The following is a 23,333-nucleotide window of genomic DNA, read 5'->3' as shown; positions in this document are numbered from 1 at the left end:
TGATGGAGAGTTAACGGTGTCCAGGACACGACACACGAATCCCTTCTGACCTCCCGTCCTCTTCATCAGCACAGTCTCACTGACCGTAAGGCCACTGAGCGAGCATCTCTCATCCTGCTCTCACAACGAGCACGATGAAGTGGGAGAAACGGACCAACAGACTGGGACGTACTTATGACCCAGTATAAGAAAAGTCTAGACAAACCGCAGTCAAAGACATTGAAGAACTTAATGCAAATACATTATGTAAGATGGGGTCAGTGCCCAGGTTTTAAACATCATTTCTTTTTTCTCTTATCCCACAACTGTGGAGAGCACAATAATCCCTTCCTACATTGTTTCTTCCAGAAAACACGTAAATAACTGTGCTGATGAATGTGATGCATCATGTTTTGTGGTTGATTTTGATTCTTGCAATGAAAGTGTAACATACTGTTCAAAAACCGGTTCAGAGTTTCTAAGTTTTAAAAACGAAATGTGATTAACTGATTCCCATGTCTCTCCGAGGAAACAATCAAACAAAAGGAGCCAAAAGAATTGTGCTGAATTCTTAAGGGGAAAAATTTTATTCAAAAATAAGTTACCAGAGGTCTTTAAAAGGCAGACAGACGTCATATCCAACCCACTCGTCACAATCAAAACAGTTTCCTATCAGGATCTAAATATTCACACATTTCTATTCAAAGGTCCATCCTCAGGATAAGTACCGTGAACGCTACAGCAGCAGCATCGCTCCTAACAAACCACAGACTGTTAGGTTGATCCAGAAAAAATCAGCCACTGTCAACTGATTCACTATAAAGTGTATACAAAGTTTATTTAAATATTTAATCCAACATACATGCCCCATGTGTGATATGTGAACAGAGACAGACTGTACAGTATCAGACTGCCGCTGAAGCTGAGTAATACTGTGGATGGAATCAATGAATGACAAGAGCTCAGACAGATGTTTTGTCAATCTCACAACGATCTAATAATCGGGTTTCTGTCGTCGGGAGGCCGATGTTCTGATGGAGAACCGGCTGTGTTTCACTGGGGAGAAGATTTAGATTCATTTATCTCTAAAGGAAGGGGAAAAGAAATATGTGGACAGAACAATCTGTTGACATTTAAAATTAATAGGTCACCATTTGGCTCAGCAGTTAGATACACAGCTGTAGCCAGTAGCCAGTTACCTTAGCTTAGCATAAAGACTGGAGACTGGCGGGGGCGGGGCTAAGCTAAGCAGCTGCTGGCTGTAGCTCCATATTCATCCTACAGATACGAGAGGGGATCACTCGTCCCATTAAACTATCACCAAGAAAGCAAATAAACGTCAGAATATTCCTTTAACAAGAGCTGAAGCTAAAAAACATCTAAATCTCCCCAAAGGCAAAAATCCAACGTACCGACTGCAGGTCCTAAAGTTGAGAGGGGGGAGCAGCCGCAGCCAGTGAGCTTTCATGAAAGGCAGCGGAGAGAAAATGGTTCAAGGTGAAAAACCCTCCCTGAATATCTGACCGGGCTCTAAAAGCAGAGGGTCCGCTGCGAGACACGACAGCTCCGATAGGAAGACTACCACAGTGAGCTGGGGGGCTTCCTACAGGGCGAGGCAGACGTGTGCAGCAACCTGAGCCCGGTTTGATTAGTTACCTGGTCGACACACCTTCATCATGTACAGTTAAAAACAACGAGCGGAAGCCGGCAGGTCGAATAAAACCTGCTCTCATCCGTTCATCTCAGGTTTGTAGGAGACAAAGTCAGCAGTTAAAATAGCCTCCGCAGCTCGCCCGTGACAGGAACAGGAAGTCCTGGTTCTACTGGAGTAACGGAAGAAAAAAAAGAGAGAGAACAACATTCACCTCACTCTGGCTGCTCTCAGCTGCGGTCGCAGGACACGTTACTGAAGAGGAAAGGCGATGAACTGTGAGGCCTGCGGGTCACAACAGCCGCCCACAGCCGCGACAGTTTTCCCTGAATTACATCCCAATTGCAAAGCGAGTGCAGACCACTACCAGCAAACCTGTGTGTGTGTGTGTGTGTGTGTGTGTGTGTGTGTGTGTGTGTGTGTGTGTGTGTGTGTGTGTGTGTGCGTGTGTCCGTCCACCTACAGTGTGCATTACTAGATCTACCACAGCATGGCACACGGGAGAAGATGACCTTCGTCCAGGTCCTGTTTTGGCAAGAGGCAACGCTGCCGGCTCCTCCGCTCTGGTCGTCTCACGAAGGTGCAGTTCCTGCTCCGAGGCACTGGGGGGCGGTGGAGAGCAGGGCAGAGCGCGAGGCCACGGGTCCGTGTTGGTCATGAAAACATGGGTCGGCGAAGCCAAGATGGGTGTTTGTGTTTGTGTGTGTGGGAGGGGGAAAGAAAAACGAGGGTCCGCTTTGGTGTTGATCTAGTTCCACAGTTCTAGGACTGAACACATTGAGAGAATGGGCTGGGGAGGGGAGGGGCTGATAAACATGATGGGGGAGATGAGGAGGAGGAGGATGAGGAAGAGGGTCAATGAGTCTTTAACTTGGTGTGCTGCGAGCCCTGTTCCGTCAAGCTGGCTTTGAGAGAGTTCACCACCGTCTGTCTGACGTTGTCTTCCATATAATGTTCACTTAGCGGCTTCAACACCTACAGCAGAGGATAGAGGAGGGGAGAGACGGGAGAGAGGATTTAGTCTGAGAACAAATCAAGTGAGCTCGTCTCTCAAAGCAGTCTGTCAGTGGGACAAAGAAACTGAAAGGTAGTAGGGTTAGGGAATAAAAAATGTTGGTCAAATCAAAGGAACCAAAACTGGATGTAGTCCAACATGCCGACCACAGACGAGGAGTCACAACTCAACTGAACAAAACCTTCAACTGAAAAGGCTGTTAACAGGAAAACCATAATCTTCTCCACATCCTTCAGAATAAGATGATTAAAAACCGTTCGGACTGGCTCCAGGTCCCGGAGATCCTGAGGTGTGTCCACACCCGGAGGTCAAACAGGAAGAATCCAGCGCCAGCGGACTGAAAGTGAACAACCAGCAGACTGCAGCGGTTTCAAGTGTGAGCACAACGTCTAACAGTCTGTGAATCCACCAGTCACAGAGGAGTCAGAGCTCCGAGGAGGAGCGCGGCGGAGAGATCGGAGACCACCTGAGAGGACAGCAAGGGGGGGGGGGGGTCAGACGAGGAACGGGACAGACGGAAGACCAGAGAGATGGAAGAGATGGATCCAGATGTTCTGGGAGAGGAAACAGGACAGAAGTAAGGGAAGTAGGAGAGAGGAAGAGACAGAGTATGTCCACATTGAGATGATTACATCTGTAAATAAATAATTGTTTCCCTTGTCTCATCCCAACTTATATAGATACTGTGTCTCCCCAAAACTGAGCTTTTGCGAACTGGCTTTTCCGGGGTGTAAATGCCAACTTGGTGTTTTAGTGTGTAAAAGTTAAAGGAGGCAGATTACGGTTAGTGTCTTGGAGGGTTTTTTTGTTTGTGTAAAAGGTCTGTAAAGTTAAAAAGCACAAAGTGCTCTGCTCCTGAAACTCCCCTCAGTCGTCCGACCATGTCTAGCAGGTCGTCTGCAACAGAGCCAGGTAAAGCGAGAACCCCGACTACACGCACTGGAAGTTATTGACCAATCACAACAGAGTAGAGCCAGCTGGCCAATGAGAGCCGCCTGGGCTTCACTGGGAGGGAGGGGCCTTAAAAAACAGGAACTAAAACCGAGTGTTTCAGACTGCAGGAGACTTACATGTTTACTGAACATTAGAGTGTGTCAACCTTTTCTAGTAATAACCCAAATTAAAATTATGAACCTGAATATGGTTATAGCATAGTAATGAGGCAGCTCACTGTGTGGCGGTGAAGTGAAGACGAGATCTATTCGTGCAGTAGTCTGACGACATGAACAGAAATATTTTTTATCTTCATTGATTCCCAGAGACAAAGTGAGCGTAGGGAACACGAGGAGACTGAACTGAGGGGAGACAGTTAGCACCCAGCAGCAGCAGCAGAAGAAGATAACCGACTTATTCTTTAGTCTAAACAGATGAGTCAGTGCCGCTGATGTCAAATCACGTTCGGACATGAGATGATGATCGACTGGCAACAGTCAACTGAAAAGATACGATTTTACCAAATGAAAAAAGGCTGAATTCCAAAATGTTCATATTGTTCTGGTGTCTTGCCCAAGGACACTTAGGCACACAGACTGGAGGAACTGGGGATTTGAACCATCAACCTTCTGGTTAGTGGAGGACCCTCTCTATATCCATAACCACAGCTGCACACTAAGAAAGTAAAAAGGAGACAGAGGAAATCAGGCAGGATGTTCAGAGAAACGGGAAGCGGCACCTCTCACCTCTTTATCTGTCGGCTGCATTGCATGAGAGGGGGAGAGAAACAAGAGGAAGGAGGAGACGTCAGGAGACATGAGGTCACACATTCATGGTTTGAACACTGAACGAGGGATGAAGAGTGATTGAGAGGAGCTGACAGTGTCGGTGAGGACGGAGCGCTGAGAGGGGAAATCAAACTCTGTGAGACGGATGATGGGATGCAGCGGACGGAGGAAAACTAACTCTCAGGCTTTTTAAACAACGAAAAATAAACGGCAACTATCTACAGCAACCTACAGTAGAAACCAACGGCATTAACAGACACACACATGCATTATATATTGTCAAATCCCCAGAGAAACGACAAAACCACACTTGACTTCAAACTAAACCCAAATCTATCTTCTGTTTTCATGTTAGTTCGTTTATGATTTTTGACTTTAAGATCACATGTTGGTAAAACACACTGGAACATATCTCTAGTTAAAACTCCACTCGAACATTAAAAAGGAAAATGTTTGACTTTGTATTTTAGTGGAAAGTGGGTAAAAAAAAAAAAATCAAGAACAACATAACAAGAGGTGCTAATTTTTCAACATATACATATTGTGATAATTTCGGTTATTAAACAGTTGTGACCAGGAGGTTTGTGTACTGTACTGATTGTTTAGCTGGATTTTGCCTCATGAAGTTCTGAGGACCAACATGTTGTTAGTAAAGTGATGGACTTCACTTTATATCATTACATGCGTTTTATCTCTCTCCTCTCATTCAGGATCCAAATATCACATTGTCAGTATCATTATTGTCATCATAAGAGCCAGACGGACAGAGCTTAAACAACAGTTACACAACTCATCCTGGTGTCTCTCATCTCACCAACCAGTCCAGACAGAGGTTACTGGTTCTGTTGGAGTTTTTCTCTCCACAGTCTCAGAGCTGCTCATCGTGAGAACTGTTGTGTTTCTCTGAGATATTGTAACATCTCCACTATGTAAAGTGTCTTGAGATGATGTTTTTTGTGATTTGGGGCTATACAAATGAAACGGAATCAAATCATGTCACTAAGTCTTAAATACAAACATAACTAAATAACTTTTTTGCAATCATAACTGATTGATTGTTTCATAGTGAATTTTCATTTATATGTTATGGTACACTGGTATGACAAAAAAACAGACAAACTGTTCAGTTTACTCGCATTGTTCCTTTTCTCTAGAAGACAGCTTGACTTTCTTCATATTATTATTAATTCTTTTTTGTAGTTTATTTACTTCATGCTCTACAATATTATCACCAACTTTGTCGTGGGGTGGTCTTTTAGTTTTTCGCCCCTTTTTTCTGAATTCAATTTTTCTTATATCTTCCTTTTCATGCATTTCATTTTTTTACTCCTGTGTATTCAATTACTTATTCATAATTTAGTTAATTTTAATCCTTTCTATATATATTTTTTTTACTATTAGTTTAACATTTTTATTTTCTCCAAATGGAAAATATTGTAAATGTGAGTGTGGCATTATGTACACCATCTGTGATTCCAATAAAAAATTTTGTTAAAAAAAATAAATCTGTATGTATCTCTATAATAATCTGAAGACATCAGCTTGGACTCTAAGAATTAATGATCACATTTTTCTGACATTTGATTTTCTTAATGTTTAAGTGAAAGAAACAATCGCCAGATTATCTTATATCTCATAGCTTTATATTATCATCGCAGACATATGCTGATACTGAACTATCTCTGATAATCTGCCATAATATCTATGGAAATGGCAATTCTTGATTTCCAGATCGTCCAGAACGTTCATTTTGACCTCAAATCTATCAGCTCAAAGTATATTATCTAAATTGATACTGAAATGCCACAATAACAACCACAATTTTAATAATTTGACTACACAATACACACACTGTTCTCAGCGTGTGGATTGACCTGGACAAACACACATCCACGTACTCATCCCTCCTCTCACATGGGCCACCCACCTGTTCCCAGAGTGTCTCTGCCACCAGGTCTATCATTGTCCCCAGCTCCCGGAACTCTCCGGAGTAGTTCACGTAGGCCCACGCGCAGAGTGACAGCAGCGCTGCGCCCATGACCAGGTTCGCCAGGGCTGCTAAGGTGCTCAGCCCGATGAAGCCCGTCACCCCGGACACCACATAGGTGACGAACATGACGGCGAACAGCGTTGCAGGCGTGCGCGCGGCGTAGAAGATGTTTTTGCCTTCATTGTGTTTGGAGAAGTTGGAGTAGGCCTCGGCCAGCTCCGACTCGAGCTGGGTCTGGTAGCGCTGGCAGAACTCCTCGCCACCCATTTTCTTCACGGAGCGGAAGTAACGCACAGAGTGCGCGAGAAACTCTTCATGGCAGCGCTCCAGGTCAGAGGGGGCAATGTATGGCTTGTCCCCGCTGCACATCTGAGGATAGGAATTAAACGTGACAAAACAGATGAAGACAAAAAACAAGATGAAAGTTTCAAACTTTACAGTAGCATGTAACAGGGAGCACCCAACTCTCTAGCACACATTTTGCAGGATTTTTATTTAAATGACTACATGATTTGAACTATAGTGTTCTAAAATAAGACCTTGACAACATCCTGCTCTGCGTCTTCAGACGAAAACTGATGGCACCTCGACCTTTGTGTTAATGAATGTACTGTTTCATGAGGACTTACCAGCTCCATGTTCTTGCTGTACATGTCTTTGGCTCCAGCCACAGCAGTCAAGTTATTGGCTTCTGCCGTCGCCTGACAAACAGAAAAAGACAAAGGTAAATGGACTGTATTTACATAACATTTTTCTAGTCTTCGACCATCCAAAGTGCTTTACAGCACAAGTCACAATCAACCAGTCTCTCACATGCATTCATGCACCCCTGACAGGGGAAGTTTTTATGGTTGCCCAAGGACACATAGGCACGCGGGCTGGAGGAGCCGGGGAGTCAAACCATCGACCTTCTGGTTAGTGGACAGTCATCTCTACCTCCTGAGTCACAGCCGCCCACAATAAGATCCAAATATCGTTGATGACCACAGAAGATGAGAAATAAAACCGACAAGGTCCGACCCACACTAAAGGTACGGTGTGTGGAATTTAAGGGAAGTATCTGCAGAAATTGATTATAATATTCATAAGTAAGATCTCAATAGTGTGTGATTACCTAAGAGTAATAATCACTGTGTTTTTGTAACTTTGAAATCAGCCCTTTAAATCTAGACAGGGATCGGATGCTCTTCCACAGAAGCTAACACAATGCATAGCCACGTTTCTACATTAGCCCAGAAAGGACAAACCAAACATCTGGTTTCATCTTCATACATTACCTGCTGGTTCACCTACATGCTGGGAAGTGGATGGTGGGGCGAGGGGGTATTCAGTTGGCTGCAATATACAACTTCACCGCTAGCTGCCTCCAAATCCTACGCACTGAACCTTTATCAAGATTTGAAGGAGACACTCACCTGCAGCATGGACTTCGGGTGAGGCAGTTCCTCACCTTGGTAGATCTTAATGTAAGCCTGCAGGGATGTAGAATCATACAGATTATCACGCCACTGTTTCCTCTGCATTGCTGACATTCTGGCAGCCAACACTGGAACAAGCTAAGTATTTAAGGCACAAGGCTCGTCTGTCCTGTAACATAAGTCACTGTATAATGTAGCAGAACTGTTTCTTTCACTTGTGTGTCTGTGTCAAACTGGTCATTTTTTCTTGGAGTCTACTGTGGCTAAACATCCAGACAAATTATGTGTTATTTAATGAACCTCAAGCTTAAAAAACTAGTTCTGTGTCAGCAGACAACGCAGCATAGGGTATAATTTGATTTTATCTTATACCTCGGACACCTCGGATTTTAGAATTCGACAGATCGCTGGACCGTCGATACTACACAACGTGCTGTCTTGTAATCGCAGGCTTTCAGTCGTTGTGCTGTTCACACTAAGGCTGGGACGACTCGTCAACGTAATCGACTACATAAATTCGTCGATTAAAATAATTTGCGTCGATGAGTCGCCCCAAACAACTAGATTTACTCTTGTTCCATACTCCAGTCTAGTGGTGGCGGTAATGCACCAAAAAGCTAGTCGCCAATCGATATAGAGGCCATAGTTTAAAAAGGAAGAAGAAGAAATCAAACAACAACAATGGCGGCAGCAAGTGATAGCACCGGTAGCCCCCTCCCGCCCCCAGCGCGACTGTTCGACTGGGGCGGACTGTCCTCAGGGCGCTCCAACCGCGTCGCGTCGCCAGGGCGGGGATCGGCCCACGTTTACAGGCGCAAGGGGTCTGCGGCTATGTCGGCAAACCACCCGGCCTGTCTTGAAACACGGACCAAGGTGTCTAACGCACACCCGAGTCAGAGGGCTCGCTACTCGAAACCCCGTGGCGCAATGAACGTGAGGGCCGGCGCGTGCTGGCTGAGGTGGGATCCCGGTCCCACAGGGCTTCGGGCGCACCACCGGCCCAAAAAATGAATCGTTAGATTAGTCGATTAACCGTAAAAATAATCACTAGATTAATCGTTTGAAAAATAATCGTTTGGGACAGCACTAGTTCACACTACGTGACTCATCTGCGACGGGGGGTTCACACACTACACGATACTTCACAAGGAGAAATGTCTCCAAAGTATGTATTGTGAGGAAAACACACGGGAGAAGTGATACGGTAAAATACACGCGAGAAACAGGGAGTGTTTGTCACTTTCACGATGGACGTCAAAAAGAAACTGTGTTCAATATATTGCAGGATACTCTTATGTTGCAAGGTCAGAAACAGTAAGTAGTTTGACCGGATGCTCTCTGTGTTGTGTTGACGGAGAGAAATAACTTGTTAATACGTGTTAATATGTGGTTCGGCAATAAATAAAGTAAGCTTCAGTTTCACTCATCATCTGTATCAGGGAAAACGAACAACATGACAGGAACAAGCCCTGCACATTCTCTACGCGATGATTTGTTCAGAAACACGGAAAAGGAAAAGGCAGCGAATATGGGTGAGAGTGTTGTTGTGCTACAGTTCCTCCCCCGGGTTTCCAGGGTAGCCTGCTAGATATCTGGCAGAAAATCTGGCTTAAAACCATGTGGTGTGAACTTGGCATTACTGCGTGTGACGTGAAATTGTGAAAACCAATGGACTCGAGAGGAAACCGTGCAGTACCTTGAAGTACTCCAGGAGATCTCTGCAGGTGACTTTATTGCCTCCGATCTCCTTCTCCACCAGTCGGTCTGGGGCCAGGAGGAGAGGCACCAGTTTGACCAGCTCCCTCTTAAAATCATCATCGATGTCTGAAACACACAGACGGAGCATGACACTTCAGCAATCCCTCTTAATTATTTATCCATTGAGACATGTGTGTGTTCCTGTTATCCGACCTCTCAGCCTGCCGTCAAAGTAGGGGTTGGTGGCCACCTTGAGACCAGGATGTGGCAGCAGGAAGCAGCCGATACTGGAGAAACACGAGTGAATGTGCTTCCTCACGTTTTGCAACTCTTCGTGTTGGTGCTGTTTTACCTGTGTCACAGTGGAAGTGAAGACTCGTCGTTGGTCATGAGGGAATGTGTGGGCTGAATGATGGGATGCTGTGTAACCTTTTAAATTGGGTTTGGGTTTTTTTTACAGTAAAATACTTAACACGTGTGACTAAGCAAATGTGCACACACCTTAACAAGCAATGATATTAGGTTTATTTGTTCTAGGAGGTGTGGTGTGTCTGACAGGAAAAGTGAGTGTGTGACTTACATGCATAAATATCTTCATCAACGTGGGAAAAAATATGTCATGATAGAAAGATGTAGCCCTTCCGTTTAACAACCTCAAAAACACACCTGGAGTCTTTTCACCAAGAAGTTGTTGCCTCCTTCCAGGCCATAGTCATGTTCATAAGGATAACTCCAGTCACGAATCAGGAACATCAGGGACTGAAACACACAACAATGACACACAGGATGTAATTCCTATGGTTTTAGGGAGTGAATTAAAATAATATTTTAAACAAAAAAACATTTTTACTTTTTGGACTATTGTTGTCCATAACTTTGGTGTTTTCAGTTACAGATCAGATTCTAATTCAAAAAAGAAATACAATTTCTTAATCAATTAATCCCCTAATATTATTCTTTGGAAATAAATGACTTGCTGTGCAGCCATTTATGAATTGAATAGCTAAAACTTGTGTTCAATGGTGTTAGACATTCATTAATTAGGACTATACCAATGTCCGCAGTACGTGCATGAACAAACGGTCAACAGAAGCAACCAGTACCTGAAAAGGCTTCAGGTAAATCTCTTCCATTGCCAGCCGACCATATTCTGTGAAGAGCTGAATGTGAGAGAAGTACAGACTGCGATCAGAAAAATGAAGGTTTTGTAAAAGACTTTGGTTCTGCGTTTTCCTGGAGGAGGACGAAATGACACTGACCTGCAGGTGCTGCAGGTCGTCCTCCTGTATGTTCTGCGTGAGATTGTACACCTGAAAAAACAAAGCGATGAACTCCACATGAAGCATAAATGTGGATCTTTTTTTGAAGATTGAACATGAACCTGAAGTCTCATGAAGCCTCACCTGTATGGAGCTGGTCATTGTGCTGAGGGCGAACACGGTGGCACAGTCCTTTATGGTGGACTGGCTGTCAAACGCTCCCTGAGTGTCAACGAGGAGCACAGCTACCTGTCGGGACGACATGAGACAACTGTGATACGCTCCCAGCCTCAACTTGTACGTCAATCAGAGGGTTTGTTTGCGGTGGGTTTGATTTTTTTCATTTTTAAACGTGTAAACATCACAATGAGAACATAAATCTGAGGTTGTACAAAAGACACATTTTAATCAGGTGTCATATTTTCTCATTTAAGAATCATGTTGTTGTTCGATGAACACCTACCTTGCTTCCGTCTGGCTTGTCAACCACAAACACTTCGCTCCAGACCTGAATTCCTGTGGTCTCCCTCTCGCAGCCTCCTCTCCAGGTAAACCCCGTCAGAGGCTCATCGTCGCCTCCCATCCATGACTCACTCTGCTGCAGTGGGGAAGAGGGGAAAAGCACAGGGAGCAGTTAAGATGGGAGGAAAGAGAAACACGGAAGAACAGATGAGAGTTGGGTGACACAGAAAAAGGGGGGAAATCCACAGGGATTGAAAGGAGAAGCATGAAGAGGAAAGAAAGAAAATAATCCTCAGTCACTGGACTAAAGTCCACCAGTCTCAGATTAGCACCTGGGTAAAATCTGATTCCTCACAAGAGCTGTTTTCAGACAGTATATAGAGAAATAATGTTTTGTAGTATAGTGTTGTAACGAATTGAATCACCTTCACCAGAGAAAAGAGTGATCTACCAAAATTTGTCCAAACCCTACGTGAAATTTTATCTGAACATTCACATAACAGGAAAAAACTGATCGATTTTGACCCTGTAGTCACCGTCAGACCACACTTTGAAAATCCTTAAATAACCCTCCTGTCATCTGCCAGTACAATATTGACCAGGCAAGTAACTTAAATGGAATGGTACCTTGGAAAAGGCCTGTAATCTGTAGCGTCACACTCAACAAGGGCTACACCGTTCTCCTCGGGATTCAGCAGCGGTGTCACAGAAACAGGTGAACAGATCACTTTAGACAATATGAAACGTGTCTGCCACAGACTGGAGGCTCACCACAAGGCTGAGTGTTACATACAAAAACAAAAGTTTATTTTTTTTTTGTCTAGGTGATGATCACCTCTTATCACTCTTCCCAAAAACCAGACATAAAAAAACCTAAAACTTAAAGGGCGCTGGAAGAGCGCATACTTCCGCCGAGTCTAACGAAATGGATTCTGGATCCGCTCCAAGATTTAATGTGTTCCTCCTTGGGTCATGTCCCACCCCTCCACAAGATTTTATGGAAACCAGCTCAGTAGTTATTTGCCTAATCCTGCAAACTATTAAAAAAACAAAACAAATAGAGATGGAAACAAAATCTCGTTGGCAGAGGTAATTAAGAACAACACATGGTGACCTTGCCTGACCACAAACAGGAAATGTATATACAACCCTCAAAAGCAAATCCCTCATTTGTAAGTCAAAGCACGAGCATTGAGTCCTGCACTAGAGTGCATCTGTCCTGCACGACTAACCCCAATAGGACCGAACAGGATGATCATTTTAAATCTGATAAAAACAGAAACACGCACTCCAGTAACAGACGGAGTTGTTCAACTATGATTTGTGACACTAACTGCTCCATATAATCGAATATAAAGAAGAACATGCTGAACAAATGGTGTCAGTGTGTTTGGGGAAAAATGTGGACAAGTGCAGATCTGGTCAGGTTTGCATGAATGCTCATGTTCATGGTGCCCAACAGCTGTGAAAAAGGGTCATAACAGCCCTCCGTCTTTCGTGTGTGTGTGTGTGTGTGTGTGTGTGTGTGTGTGTGTGTGTGTGTGTGTGTGTGTGTGTGTGTGTGTGTGTGTGTGTGTGTGTGTGTGTGTGTGTGTGTGTGTGTGTGTGTGTGTGTGTGTGTGTGTGTGTGTGTGTGTGTGTGTGTGTGTGTGTGTGTGTGTGTGTGTGTGTGTGTGTGGTTTGATAGAGTGTGTGCCAATGTAAGATGATCCCGGCTGCTCCTGTGTGTCAAGCTTGTACTAGAAGGTCCGAAGGACTAGTTGTAGATACGTTAGATGGACCTGAAGGAGTGTGTCTACATTGTTGTGTGTGTGTGTGTGTCCGCGCACAGCTAACGCACCGTTTCATGTCATTCCGAGGCCAGTTACTACTCAAATATGTTTCCATTTTAAACTGAAATTCAAAGAGTGATTACACTATGTAATTTATTACAATTTTAAAGTACTTACTATAAGTCCAGAAAATGATAAACCTCTAAATGATAAATAGCAAGTTTTTAGTTAGACCAATGTCTGTGGCTTTATCAAAACTTCTTTCTGCCACAAAATAGATTTGTCTTGAAATTATATTTTTGAGAATGTTATTTGAATGAAATGACACGTCTACATTAACTTATCTATTTACAAACATTGAATGATTTAGCAAAAAATCTGAATGATAGATCTGTTCTTTTTAAGATTTCTGTATCTCCAGTAAACATTATTATGGTAGAACTTCAAATGTTTCATTGATGAATTGATTAAACAAGTGAGAGAGAAAAAATAGCAGCTATTTCAATAATCATGTATTCAAAGTTGTTTTTAATAAAAAAAAAAGCAAAAACCACTAGTTCCAGCTTCGATAATGTGAGCTTTCTGGTTTCCTTCTAAAATCTACAATCAGAAATCAAACATATCTTGGCTTTATATTCTGACAAAACAAGAAATTGTGGTGTGCATTTTTCATAACTCAGTAATGTTTTACAGAACTAACGGTTGATTGAGAAAGAGTTTTAGTGTTAGTAATATGATTGTTAGTTGCTGTTTTGGGGTAGTCCTAAACAAAAAGATCAGTTAAGTTTCTTCAAGAAAGATCAATACAAATCAATATCCAATAACCATGTCACCGTAAAGGGTAATAAAAATATGGATTACAAACAATCCCCTAGTTGCTTGTGGAAGGACCCATAAATCAAATTAAATATCCTTTGGCTTCAATTAACTTCACAGGTTTTATTTCTGACTAGCCCACTGTTCAAACTGTATCAAAAAGCCAGAGTAAAATTCTAATGGTTGTTATTTTGCCCTGTTCCATGAATAAGGAAAACCTGACTTTATTTTTAAATGAGCCCTCACAGGAATATGTACTCTTGTGTGTCCAGCAGCAGTATTTGTGATGTAACACAGGATCTTACCTGATTGTGCATGTATCGCAGCATGAAGTCCAGCAGGAAGGACTTGCCCTTGCGGAAGGCCCCTGCCACAGACACCACCACCACATTGAGGTCCTTCAAGTGATCTTGCAGCAGGATCTTCTCCAGCGCGGCAGCGTCCAGCTCAAAGCTGTGCTCATCCTCGTTGGCCACGACGATCTGGATGGGCCTGGCCTTCTCTTCCTCTATCACAGGCTGCACACATGAGATTTCAACCAATCAGGACTTTCCAAGGCATCGAGAGAGGCTCAAATGAAAACACTACGATGAAGAGGGCCGAGCCAAGGAACTGAAAATTACAACGCTGAGATCAGCCAACTAAGTGTCAGGGAGAATATGAGGCAACATTTTTTCAAAACTTATAAAATATAGATGCACTGGATATAAACATTAAATATAAATGCTTTGCAAAAACACAGGCACTTCCTTTTCTATGCCGTTAGCACCTCTGTAGCGTGTAGTTTTGAAGCTGTCACCACCAGAAATTAGTTTGGTGAATATGTACAGTACGTGCTTTGGCAAATTGAATTCATGAATGTAATCCTTCCTGCAGCTGATCTTCCATTCTTTCTCTCTCATTTTTCTTTCATCATCAGGATTAATGTTAGAGCTGATTCATCAATTTTCAAGTAAAAATGCCAAACATTGATTGTTTTCCTCATCATTTTACAAGGAAAAACGCATTAGTTAGGGATCAGTGATGGCCAGCATAAGTGCGCATATCTGAAAGCATTATTGAATATAAACCATACACTGTACACTGAGGCGGCTATTTCTACTCTAGGGGTCAATATTTGCCTCGCAATTGCGTGGATAAGTCTGCTGGCAATCTGAGTAGACTAATTATCATAAGACACAAAAAAAAATCTTTACCTCCTCTTCATGAATCCCTTCATCTGGGGAGGGGGTGAGGCTGGCATTTTTGCCCGAGTTTGAGGCCATGGTCCTGGGAAACGAGTCATCCTCCAGATCTTCGGTCTCGGCTAAAGGAAGCTTCAGCTTATGGTGAAAAATGGGGACATCTTCCACACCACACAAGCCTTTGGAAAACATAACAAAGTAGAGAGGGAAAGACAAAATTAAGATTGGTTAGATAACTCAAGTGTGATGTGTGTCAAGTGAGCAGACGAAGGATGTAAAGTGAGAAGAGGGAGAAAGAAGAATGTGGAGGCAGGGCTTTGTGGCATGTGTCAGTGTATTAAGTTTGTTTACGTGAGAGACAAACTCCCAGTTAAAGAAAAAGTTAAATGCCCTTTATGGATCAAATTCCAAAGCAGTCCAGCATTCTGAGCCGGTCTAAATACTATTATCCACTCTGGTCTACACATCTAGGTCAAGCCTGGAAATAGCCTTGCAGTGAAAATCACAAAGGGCCAGCAAAATAGGACACAAGAAAAAGAAGTTACAAGGACAGAGTTTAAAAAAACGTATTCTTCTGTTATTCTGATGTTTCTGTGACGTTCGTTCTCCAAAAATCAAAGACATGTTTCCTCTCAAACTGCCACACTTCCTTCCTGTCATGCTGCCACAGCAGCAGCATTAGAAAGTAGACTCTTTTTGGGCTTACTCAGGCATATTTTCTAAAATGTTATTAATAAGAACTGTCCCAGTCAAAAGAAGCAATCAAATGTAATGATTATTTTTGATTAATATGCAGATTTTTATCACTTTATTGGTCAATAAAATGGTGAAGTGTCAATCAAAATTTCAATCAAAAAGCAGCTCTCCTGCAACAAGAAACATTGTTGGTGCAGATTAAGACACTGGTGAAGTCCAAAGCTCTTTATATGTAGCTGACACAGACGGAGTCCATTGAACAGGTAAGACAACAAGTGTAAGACATTGCTCATTCAAATATTTAAGTGATTAGACATACACCTGCCCTAAGTTCAAGCACCAATAGTGTCTTTGAGGACATTCACCACAAGCTTAGTGATTAATAGGAAACACCGGGTTAGTGAGTGTGGCTAATGTTAACATTGGTAAAACCAGCGTCCGTCCAGTAAAGCTGACTGTGGTTATGCATCGCTCTGGTCCAGTGGTTATATGGCAGATTATTCTGACCGAGCCTACATACAACCTCCTTTTCATTTCTATATCAAGATACTGCCATCGTCCTGTCCCACCTCGATTGTTCTACAACATCCAGACATTAGCAAAGGGAGGGGCGTGGTCTAAGTCACTGAAACGATTACTTTATCAAGAGAGAAATACTCCTCATCTATTTTGATAATCAGTTAGTTTTCATTTTTTTAAAAAGTAAAAATACTTCTCAAAAACGTAACATATATTGTAGATTCATTGCAGGTTAAGTGACATATTTCAAGACTTTGTTAATATTTGATATTTAAAGTCGGCCAAATAATATACTGTAAATAAGCACAGGAATTTTATGAAGTTTACTTTTGAGTGAATATTTTTACCCTTTTGTCTGATGATGATCAAACTATTGAAGTGATGTCTGACTGTTTCTGCTGATGAGGCAGAGGAAAAAAGTTATTAATGTGTGACTATGTCAATTTTGTTCCTTCATAATCCCGGGATACATTGCACAGTGTGAGGAGCATTTTTCTAGTAAATATATAGTATTTCGTTTTTATTACTCTTATTGCCACGCAGTCTCCACGTGTTGTTCAAAGCTGCAGTGATTGTTGACAGGTTTTGATCTCTAATCTTTAACTAAGCCTGCTCCGAAGCAGGTTAGCCGTTCAGGATAAGTCACCATGGCGATTTACCCATGTAACACGTGAACCAGCTTCGTAGGACGGAAAACCCAGAGTAAAACCTGAAGTCACCTCGATAACCACAAATCCTGCTTCGTATAGGGCAACGGCAATGCTGTGCTCCTGTTTGAGGATTCACTTTAAGCACTGGGCAGTTACAGTAATCTGCACAGCAAACAAATTAGCTTGGCACATATCCTCAATCTGTTGCAGTGCAGGTTCCCAACAAACGGCACTCAGCAGGATGAAGTGACACAGACTGAAGCCATAGAGGAGACCGGCACAAAGACACTATTCTGCTGCGCTGAGACAGAAAAAACCTCAAAGCATGCAAGGACGCAAAACAGCCAGTGAAAAACAACTAGCTTCGCTGATATGTGCACAAACCACTACACTCACACATCATGATAAAGTGGCCAAAGCACCGTCGTTCTCCTCAGCTTGCAGAAAACGAAGACAGAACTAACATTACCCGCCTTACCTGTCAGAGGCACCGAGCAGATGTTACCTCACATACACGTTTTCCTGCTCAGACAGACGCACACATATTTCAGGGATGAGTGCGTGCAGTACATCGTGCACACACAAAGGTGGAAAACTCAACTGTTTACAGTCTTGAATCTTTTCCAGTTCTGATGGGTGTCTATCTTTAACTATGCATGGCAAGAAAAGTGTTTCTATGCACATGCACACAGCTCTCCCTTCCCTGGACTCCTGCACAATATCTGAGGCAGACTTTGATAAGCAGCTGTCTAAATATGAGAGTTTCACTCCTTGAAGGGGTCATTTCATCCACATGGGGATGAAATCATTAACAAACCGCTGGGACTCAGGTTGCTTCATACAAAGAAAATATATAGTGTAAAAGATTGTGCAAAATATTTGCCGATGACCTGTTGGTTAGGACATTGCCCATTTTCATGTGGATTGTGGGATAACGAGACTTCGGAGGTTGAGGTTAAAAAAAAAGCGAGGAACCGACTGTAGCCTATTAAAATGCAGGTACGCTGACCTCCCTGCACACCAGCACCAGAGGACAACGTGACTCTGCCTCTCTGGACTCGAGTCAACGAGGGCAAATGTTCAAATGCAGAAAGCAGACCAAACGGCAGTGTGGGAGGACAAAGTGCAGATTAAGAGCAGCCTCAGTTGGTGAATGCTGTTGCCACAGAGTCGGCTGGCCGGCATGGAAATAGACATAAGGGTTATAGTGATAAGGAGACTGTTTTACAACATGTTTTGGCTCAAATCCCATTCAGAGACAGCACTGGGGTGATGGATCCAACATATACTGTAAACTTTGTGATTACCGAACGACAACCCTGAAATTAAGAGCCTTAGTCAGAGAAAGAGTGAGTAAAGAGTAAATGGACTATTTATATAACGGTTTTTCATATTGACCGATCAAAGCGCTTTACAGAACAAGTCACGTTCACACACATCAGCTGGGCTCGGACCCCCAACCTTCGGCCCCTACAGCCACAGTTAGAGGTACAGTAACTCTAAAGTAGTACTAGTTAAGTGGTCACCTTATTAAAATTGACTACAGAAATTAAACTCCACAATTAGATGAATATTAAATTGAGGTAGACACCATGATAAGACTGTGCATTTACCTCAACACAAGAAAATTTAGCATCAGACGCGATGTGTTCGTCTGTGCTGATTGAAGGTCAGGTTCACAACTCTTCAAGTCTGTCTTGAAACAGTAGCCAGGTTCTCATTTCAGCATAAATGATGCAGAAAACTGAATCCACAGCTCTTAAAAATGTATTCCGAATGTTATCTTAAATTACCGTGGCTCCAGCTGTATATTTTCCACTGGTCCAATCGTATTGTAAGATTTGCTCAGTGTTTTCACAGTGTTTCCCTGTTAAGCTGCGGTGGAGGGAAGGTAACTATGGGAATGCTGTAGTTAAAAGATTGGAACATTGGAATATACTAGGGCTGCATGAAATTATTATTTTTTTTATCAATTAATCTGCCCATTTTTCTGATTAAGAGATTATCATCTTGTCCAAAAAATTATAGTAAATAGTAAAACATGTCTGTAATAATTTGACTGAGCTGACATATGTGCCCATTCACTCACCGACAACTTCAGATTGCTGAAATTTACTGGATTGAGATAAAACGTTAAATATTGTTGGCTCACATTGAGGGTTGTGTATTTGTCCCCTCATCATTATACAAGGAAAAACGCATTAGTTCGGATCAGTGATGGCCAGCATAAGTGCGCATATCTGAAAGCATTATTGAATGTAAACCATACACTGTACACTGAGGCGGCTATTTCTACTCTCGGGGTCAATATTAGGCTCGCAATTGCGCGGATAAGTCTGCTGGCAATCTGAGCGGACTAATTATAGGGTATTTAAAAATGAGAAGATAAACTTATGTGTTGTGTGTAGACTGATGAAACGCAGGCTGTTCAGAAGAGGTGCCGCTCCAACCAGTTCGGGGTGAGTGTAAAAACTGCAGACGAGGCGGGTTTAGAGTCGAGAGAGGCCGAACAGGATCTCTGGAGCTCCGACCGTGGGCCAGGTGGAAGTGACGGTGTGGTGCCAAAAAAGTCATCATCCGCCAGAAAGGGATTTTATCTGGATCAAACTTTCATAAACGGCCACATATACACAACTTAATGTCCGTATTAATATCAAAGATATGTCTTTGTGAAACTTTAAAGTTTTTAGTTTGGCGTTCATATCGTAATCAGGCATGGTCTGCCCACAGACAATACAATCCTATTGTTTTTAAGGTTTGTATACATTTGTATGTCTAATATTAGGACAATAATTCATAATTATTACTGTAATTAGCATGATATGTGATAATGGCTTATGTATACAATAAAGACATTATTGCAATTATTCTCATGACTGCATTATTTTGCCTGCTCTATCTTGGATCATAACCCATGCAGTTTTATGACCTGTTGAAATGGGCCATAAAACACAGTGTAATATCCCTACGATCGGACACTACGGCAGCCGACAGGTGTCGCGGTTCAATTCTGTATCCGGGTCAGAGACCGTTTTTCAGCCCGAGTTGCGGAGGGAAAACAAGTTACCACGCACACACACGCACACGCACACGGAGAGAGAGCGGGTGGACGTGTAGCTCCACGTTCAACCCGCTCCCAGTTGGCGCTGTGCGGCCGGCGGGCTCTCTTCGCGGAGACGCGTGTTGTGGCCGCCGCGGGCTCTCCGGCGGAAAACACTGCACCGACTAACGGGAGAGCGAGAGTTCGTCGAAGGCGAAAGACGACGGGGACGAAACCCCCCCCTCAACTCGACTCCGCGTAACCCCCCCACCACCCCGCGACCGCACACGAACAGCGGGTTACCTTCGTCAGCGACTCGGCTTTCGCCGCCGGACTTGAAGTGATTTCTGCTCCTCAGCCCGCGCACCTCCGCCATCTTGGACGACTGGATTCTACCGTGGCTGACGTCACAGGAGCCTCTCTTTTTTTTTGGTCACAGCTGAAGTCCTCGCTGGCGTCTCGAGGCTCCCGCAGCTGGCTGCTTCCGAGTCTCTCACCCTTTATTTCCGTGTTTTTAAAGTATACTATCGTTAAAGATGTTTAAGTTACGTGTTATATTCAGTGCTGAAACATGGAATTGAGTTAACCCTAACCCAAATAATGATAATAATAATATTAATAAACTTTCTATTAGCAAGGTTACAAAGTGCCAACACAACCAACATCAATGAAGTAAAATATAAAAACAGAGGTATCATAAACTATAAAACACCTGAGAATATATATATAATATGTAGATATACATCTACATACATACATACATACATTCATATACGGACCTACACACATATGTAGGCACTGGCGGACGGGGGGGGGGGCAGGTTGAAAACGCGTTGCTAAAGTGCCCTCTTGATTGACAAAAACGAGAGGAATTTCCATATTGGCTGTCATTCACGTGGGAACAATATGATTGGGTGCCCTCTAGGGTGGCCTTTCATGCAATAAATTATGACGATGTGCCCTTTAAAGCAAGAAAATGTAATAACGTGTCTTAATGAGTGCCCTTCTAGTGGAGAAAACGTGATGCAGTGCCCTATAAGGTGCCCTTACAATGGTCTAAACTTGACGTTCCCTATATGGGTGACCTTCCAATGGAACAGGGTGCCATTGTGAAGTGCCCTATATGCCGCCCCTACGTGACAGTGCCCCAAAGGGTGCCCTTTCCAGTAGAGAAAATGGGATGCAGTGCTGTAAACGGTACCCCTACAGGTGAGAAAACATGATGAAGTGACTAAAGGTGCTACTTTAATGTGCCCCTCCAGTGGATAAAATGTGATGTGGTGACATATTGGTCAGGGTTTCCCATACATTGACGAGACAGTGGCGGCCCGCGATAGTCTAATTTGTTGTGCCATAGACTCCTAATAAACCGAAAAAAATGTTTTTACACTTCTGATGGAAAAATAAAAGATATTTAAAGGTGGCGGTGCGTTCAAACCAAACGCAACGCAAATACGCACAAATATAGCTACAAAGTCAATGCAAAGACGCGACTTTGATGAAGGTTCATTTTGCTTTCACAGGCTGTGACTGCTCACAGTAAAGATAACACCTATCTCCTGTGTTCAGCCAGATATCTAAGATGCAGTGGAGATGCCACTACTCACTAAGCTCACAGTCTTTTTACTGCCCTTGGTGATTAAGACTGCTAAACAAAAAGTCATAAAACCCTTCATTTTAGCGGATACACTCGCATCCAGTGTTTACTCAGCTGTTCCTATCATACCCAGCATTATTAAGGCTACTGACAGTGTAAAAAGACAGCGACTGACAGACGTGCAAACATAGGAAGGCAGCTTTTCTTCAGGCTCTCTTATCCTTATGTGAAATTCTACCTGGCTGAGTCGGCCTGTCCTTTGGTTTACTGGTTTGGAGGGTGTGGCTCCAAATGCTCCACAATACCGACTGTGACAAAGTCTGTGGTGCTCTTGGTTTGTTTTCTGTTTTTTTTATGGCTAAAGGTATGATTATGTTGCTGTTTTGTTTTTTTGCAATTTAATTATAGTTGTAGTACTGTAAATGCAGCAATGAAGAAAGTGTAAAAAAAAAAAGAAGAGAGAATTTAAACAGATGCAGTTCTTCAGTAAACTCCCTCTGCTGAGGATGACCAGGTGATATAGAAGCTTTGCCTCAGCCAGACAAAGACAGGAAAAGGAAATAGATTGGCAGAGGATGGACTCAAAGCAGCAGATGAGCCAATCGGGTTTCAGTTTACGGTCTGTGACTTGGTGTGACCTGCTGAGCGCTGGATCAGCACTTTCTCTCTCTCCGAGGAACAACCCCATATGTCCGGGGGATCCTGGTCAATCCCGGGATTAGATGTGACATTTAGGCACCACTGAAGGATTCTCTTCCCTGGGCTACTTCACATTTATGGTTACAGACTATATGAAAGTCACTTTGAAAGTCATGCTGGGTCCAGAAGTCCAGATTGAGAGGGGAGTGTCGACCCCCTTGTTGACAGCTAGAAAAAGAGAGAAAACACTTATTTGTCTGCCGCCACAACCACTGTAAAGTTCAACAAACATACTACATAGAAAGATTAAAAAAAACTTGTTGTGCTTTCTGGACTTCAGGTCTCTCCTTTCTTCACCTTCCCCTACATTGCAATATATTAGATGAGATCAGTGTCGTTAAACATAGGAAAAAGCCAAGAAACACACACATAGATGGAAGAAGTTCAAGGTTGAACTTGCAGAGAAAAATAATTAGAAAGAGAGACAGAGAGGGAGAGAGAGAGACCGGCTGTGTTAATCTGTGTCAGTGCTCTTCTATTCTTAGTCGGCCCCGTCGGATGGCAGAAATATGAGAGACACACGTGATGACAAGGCCTGATAAATTTAGAGAGAGGGTCAGGGAACAGTGACAGAACCCCCAGACCAGCACCGAACTCCAGATGTGTATGTGTGTATGTACAGTGTGTGTGTGTGTGTGTGTGTGTGTGTTTGCATGTGAGGGGGCTGTCCAGGAGTGCAAAGTATTTCAGCCTGCATGGGACCTTTCTTAAGTTCTAACCATGCCCTCCATCAAAACTCATATCATATTTAATACCAGTGCACCAGTCAGTTTTTAAAGAACAGTTATTTGAGCAGGACATAGTGTGGACTGAGTAGAGGGCTCCCTCTAGTGCCTACAAGGTAAAATGCATTTCCCAAAGAGTGATGTAGTTGATTGGTGTACATAATGTATATATATATATATACATAGATCGATAGATTTTTTCCCTCCCTATTTCTTCCTGTCCCCCTCCCTCCCAACTCAATATCTCTATCTCCCTCCCCCTTCCTTATTCCATCCCTCTGTCTACCTCCAGCTCCCAATACCCCCCAAACCTCCCCTCCTGTCCTCGATTCGATTTTCGTAGTCGATTTTCTATCAATACAGTCGTACACTTTTTTTGTTCATTAGATGGTTTTGTGTATTCAGGAATAAGCAAAGGTTGAATCAAATGATTTTTTTTTTA

General features: G+C 43.0%; 1 protein-coding gene across 2 annotated transcripts; it reads right to left on the bottom strand.

Annotated features, from left to right (window-relative positions):
* Nucleotides 1–543: 543 nt before the first annotated feature.
* LOC118283803 (atlastin-2-like) lies at nucleotides 544–20,327 on the bottom strand. 2 transcript variants are annotated; one of them, XM_047334749.1, is made up of 15 exons: nucleotides 20,174–20,327; nucleotides 14,978–15,144; nucleotides 14,087–14,299; nucleotides 11,195–11,329; nucleotides 10,876–10,980; nucleotides 10,732–10,782; nucleotides 10,576–10,632; nucleotides 10,139–10,231; nucleotides 9,686–9,824; nucleotides 9,471–9,598; nucleotides 7,772–7,828; nucleotides 6,986–7,057; nucleotides 6,294–6,725; nucleotides 4,325–4,339; nucleotides 2,616–3,111 (listed from the first exon to the last, which is right to left on the bottom strand). In XM_047334749.1, the coding sequence occupies exons 1-15, from the start codon at nucleotides 20,244–20,246 to the stop codon at nucleotides 3,058–3,060; spliced, it is 1,791 nt and encodes a 596-aa protein (XP_047190705.1). In that variant the 5' UTR covers nucleotides 20,247–20,327; the 3' UTR covers nucleotides 2,616–3,057. The 2 variants fall into 2 exon arrangements, with proteins under 2 accessions (XP_035462055.2, XP_047190705.1); XM_035606162.2 differs by lacking the exons at nucleotides 2,616–3,111; nucleotides 4,325–4,339 and adding an exon at nucleotides 544–2,605.
* Nucleotides 20,328–23,333: the final 3,006 nt, after the last annotated feature.

Source organism: Scophthalmus maximus, chromosome 10, assembly GCF_022379125.1.
Source record: "Scophthalmus maximus strain ysfricsl-2021 chromosome 10, ASM2237912v1, whole genome shotgun sequence".
Lineage (NCBI taxonomy): Eukaryota > Metazoa > Chordata > Actinopteri > Pleuronectiformes > Scophthalmidae > Scophthalmus > Scophthalmus maximus.
Note: the sequence above shows the minus strand (reverse complement) of the source record. Positions and strands in the feature narration are given on the sequence as shown.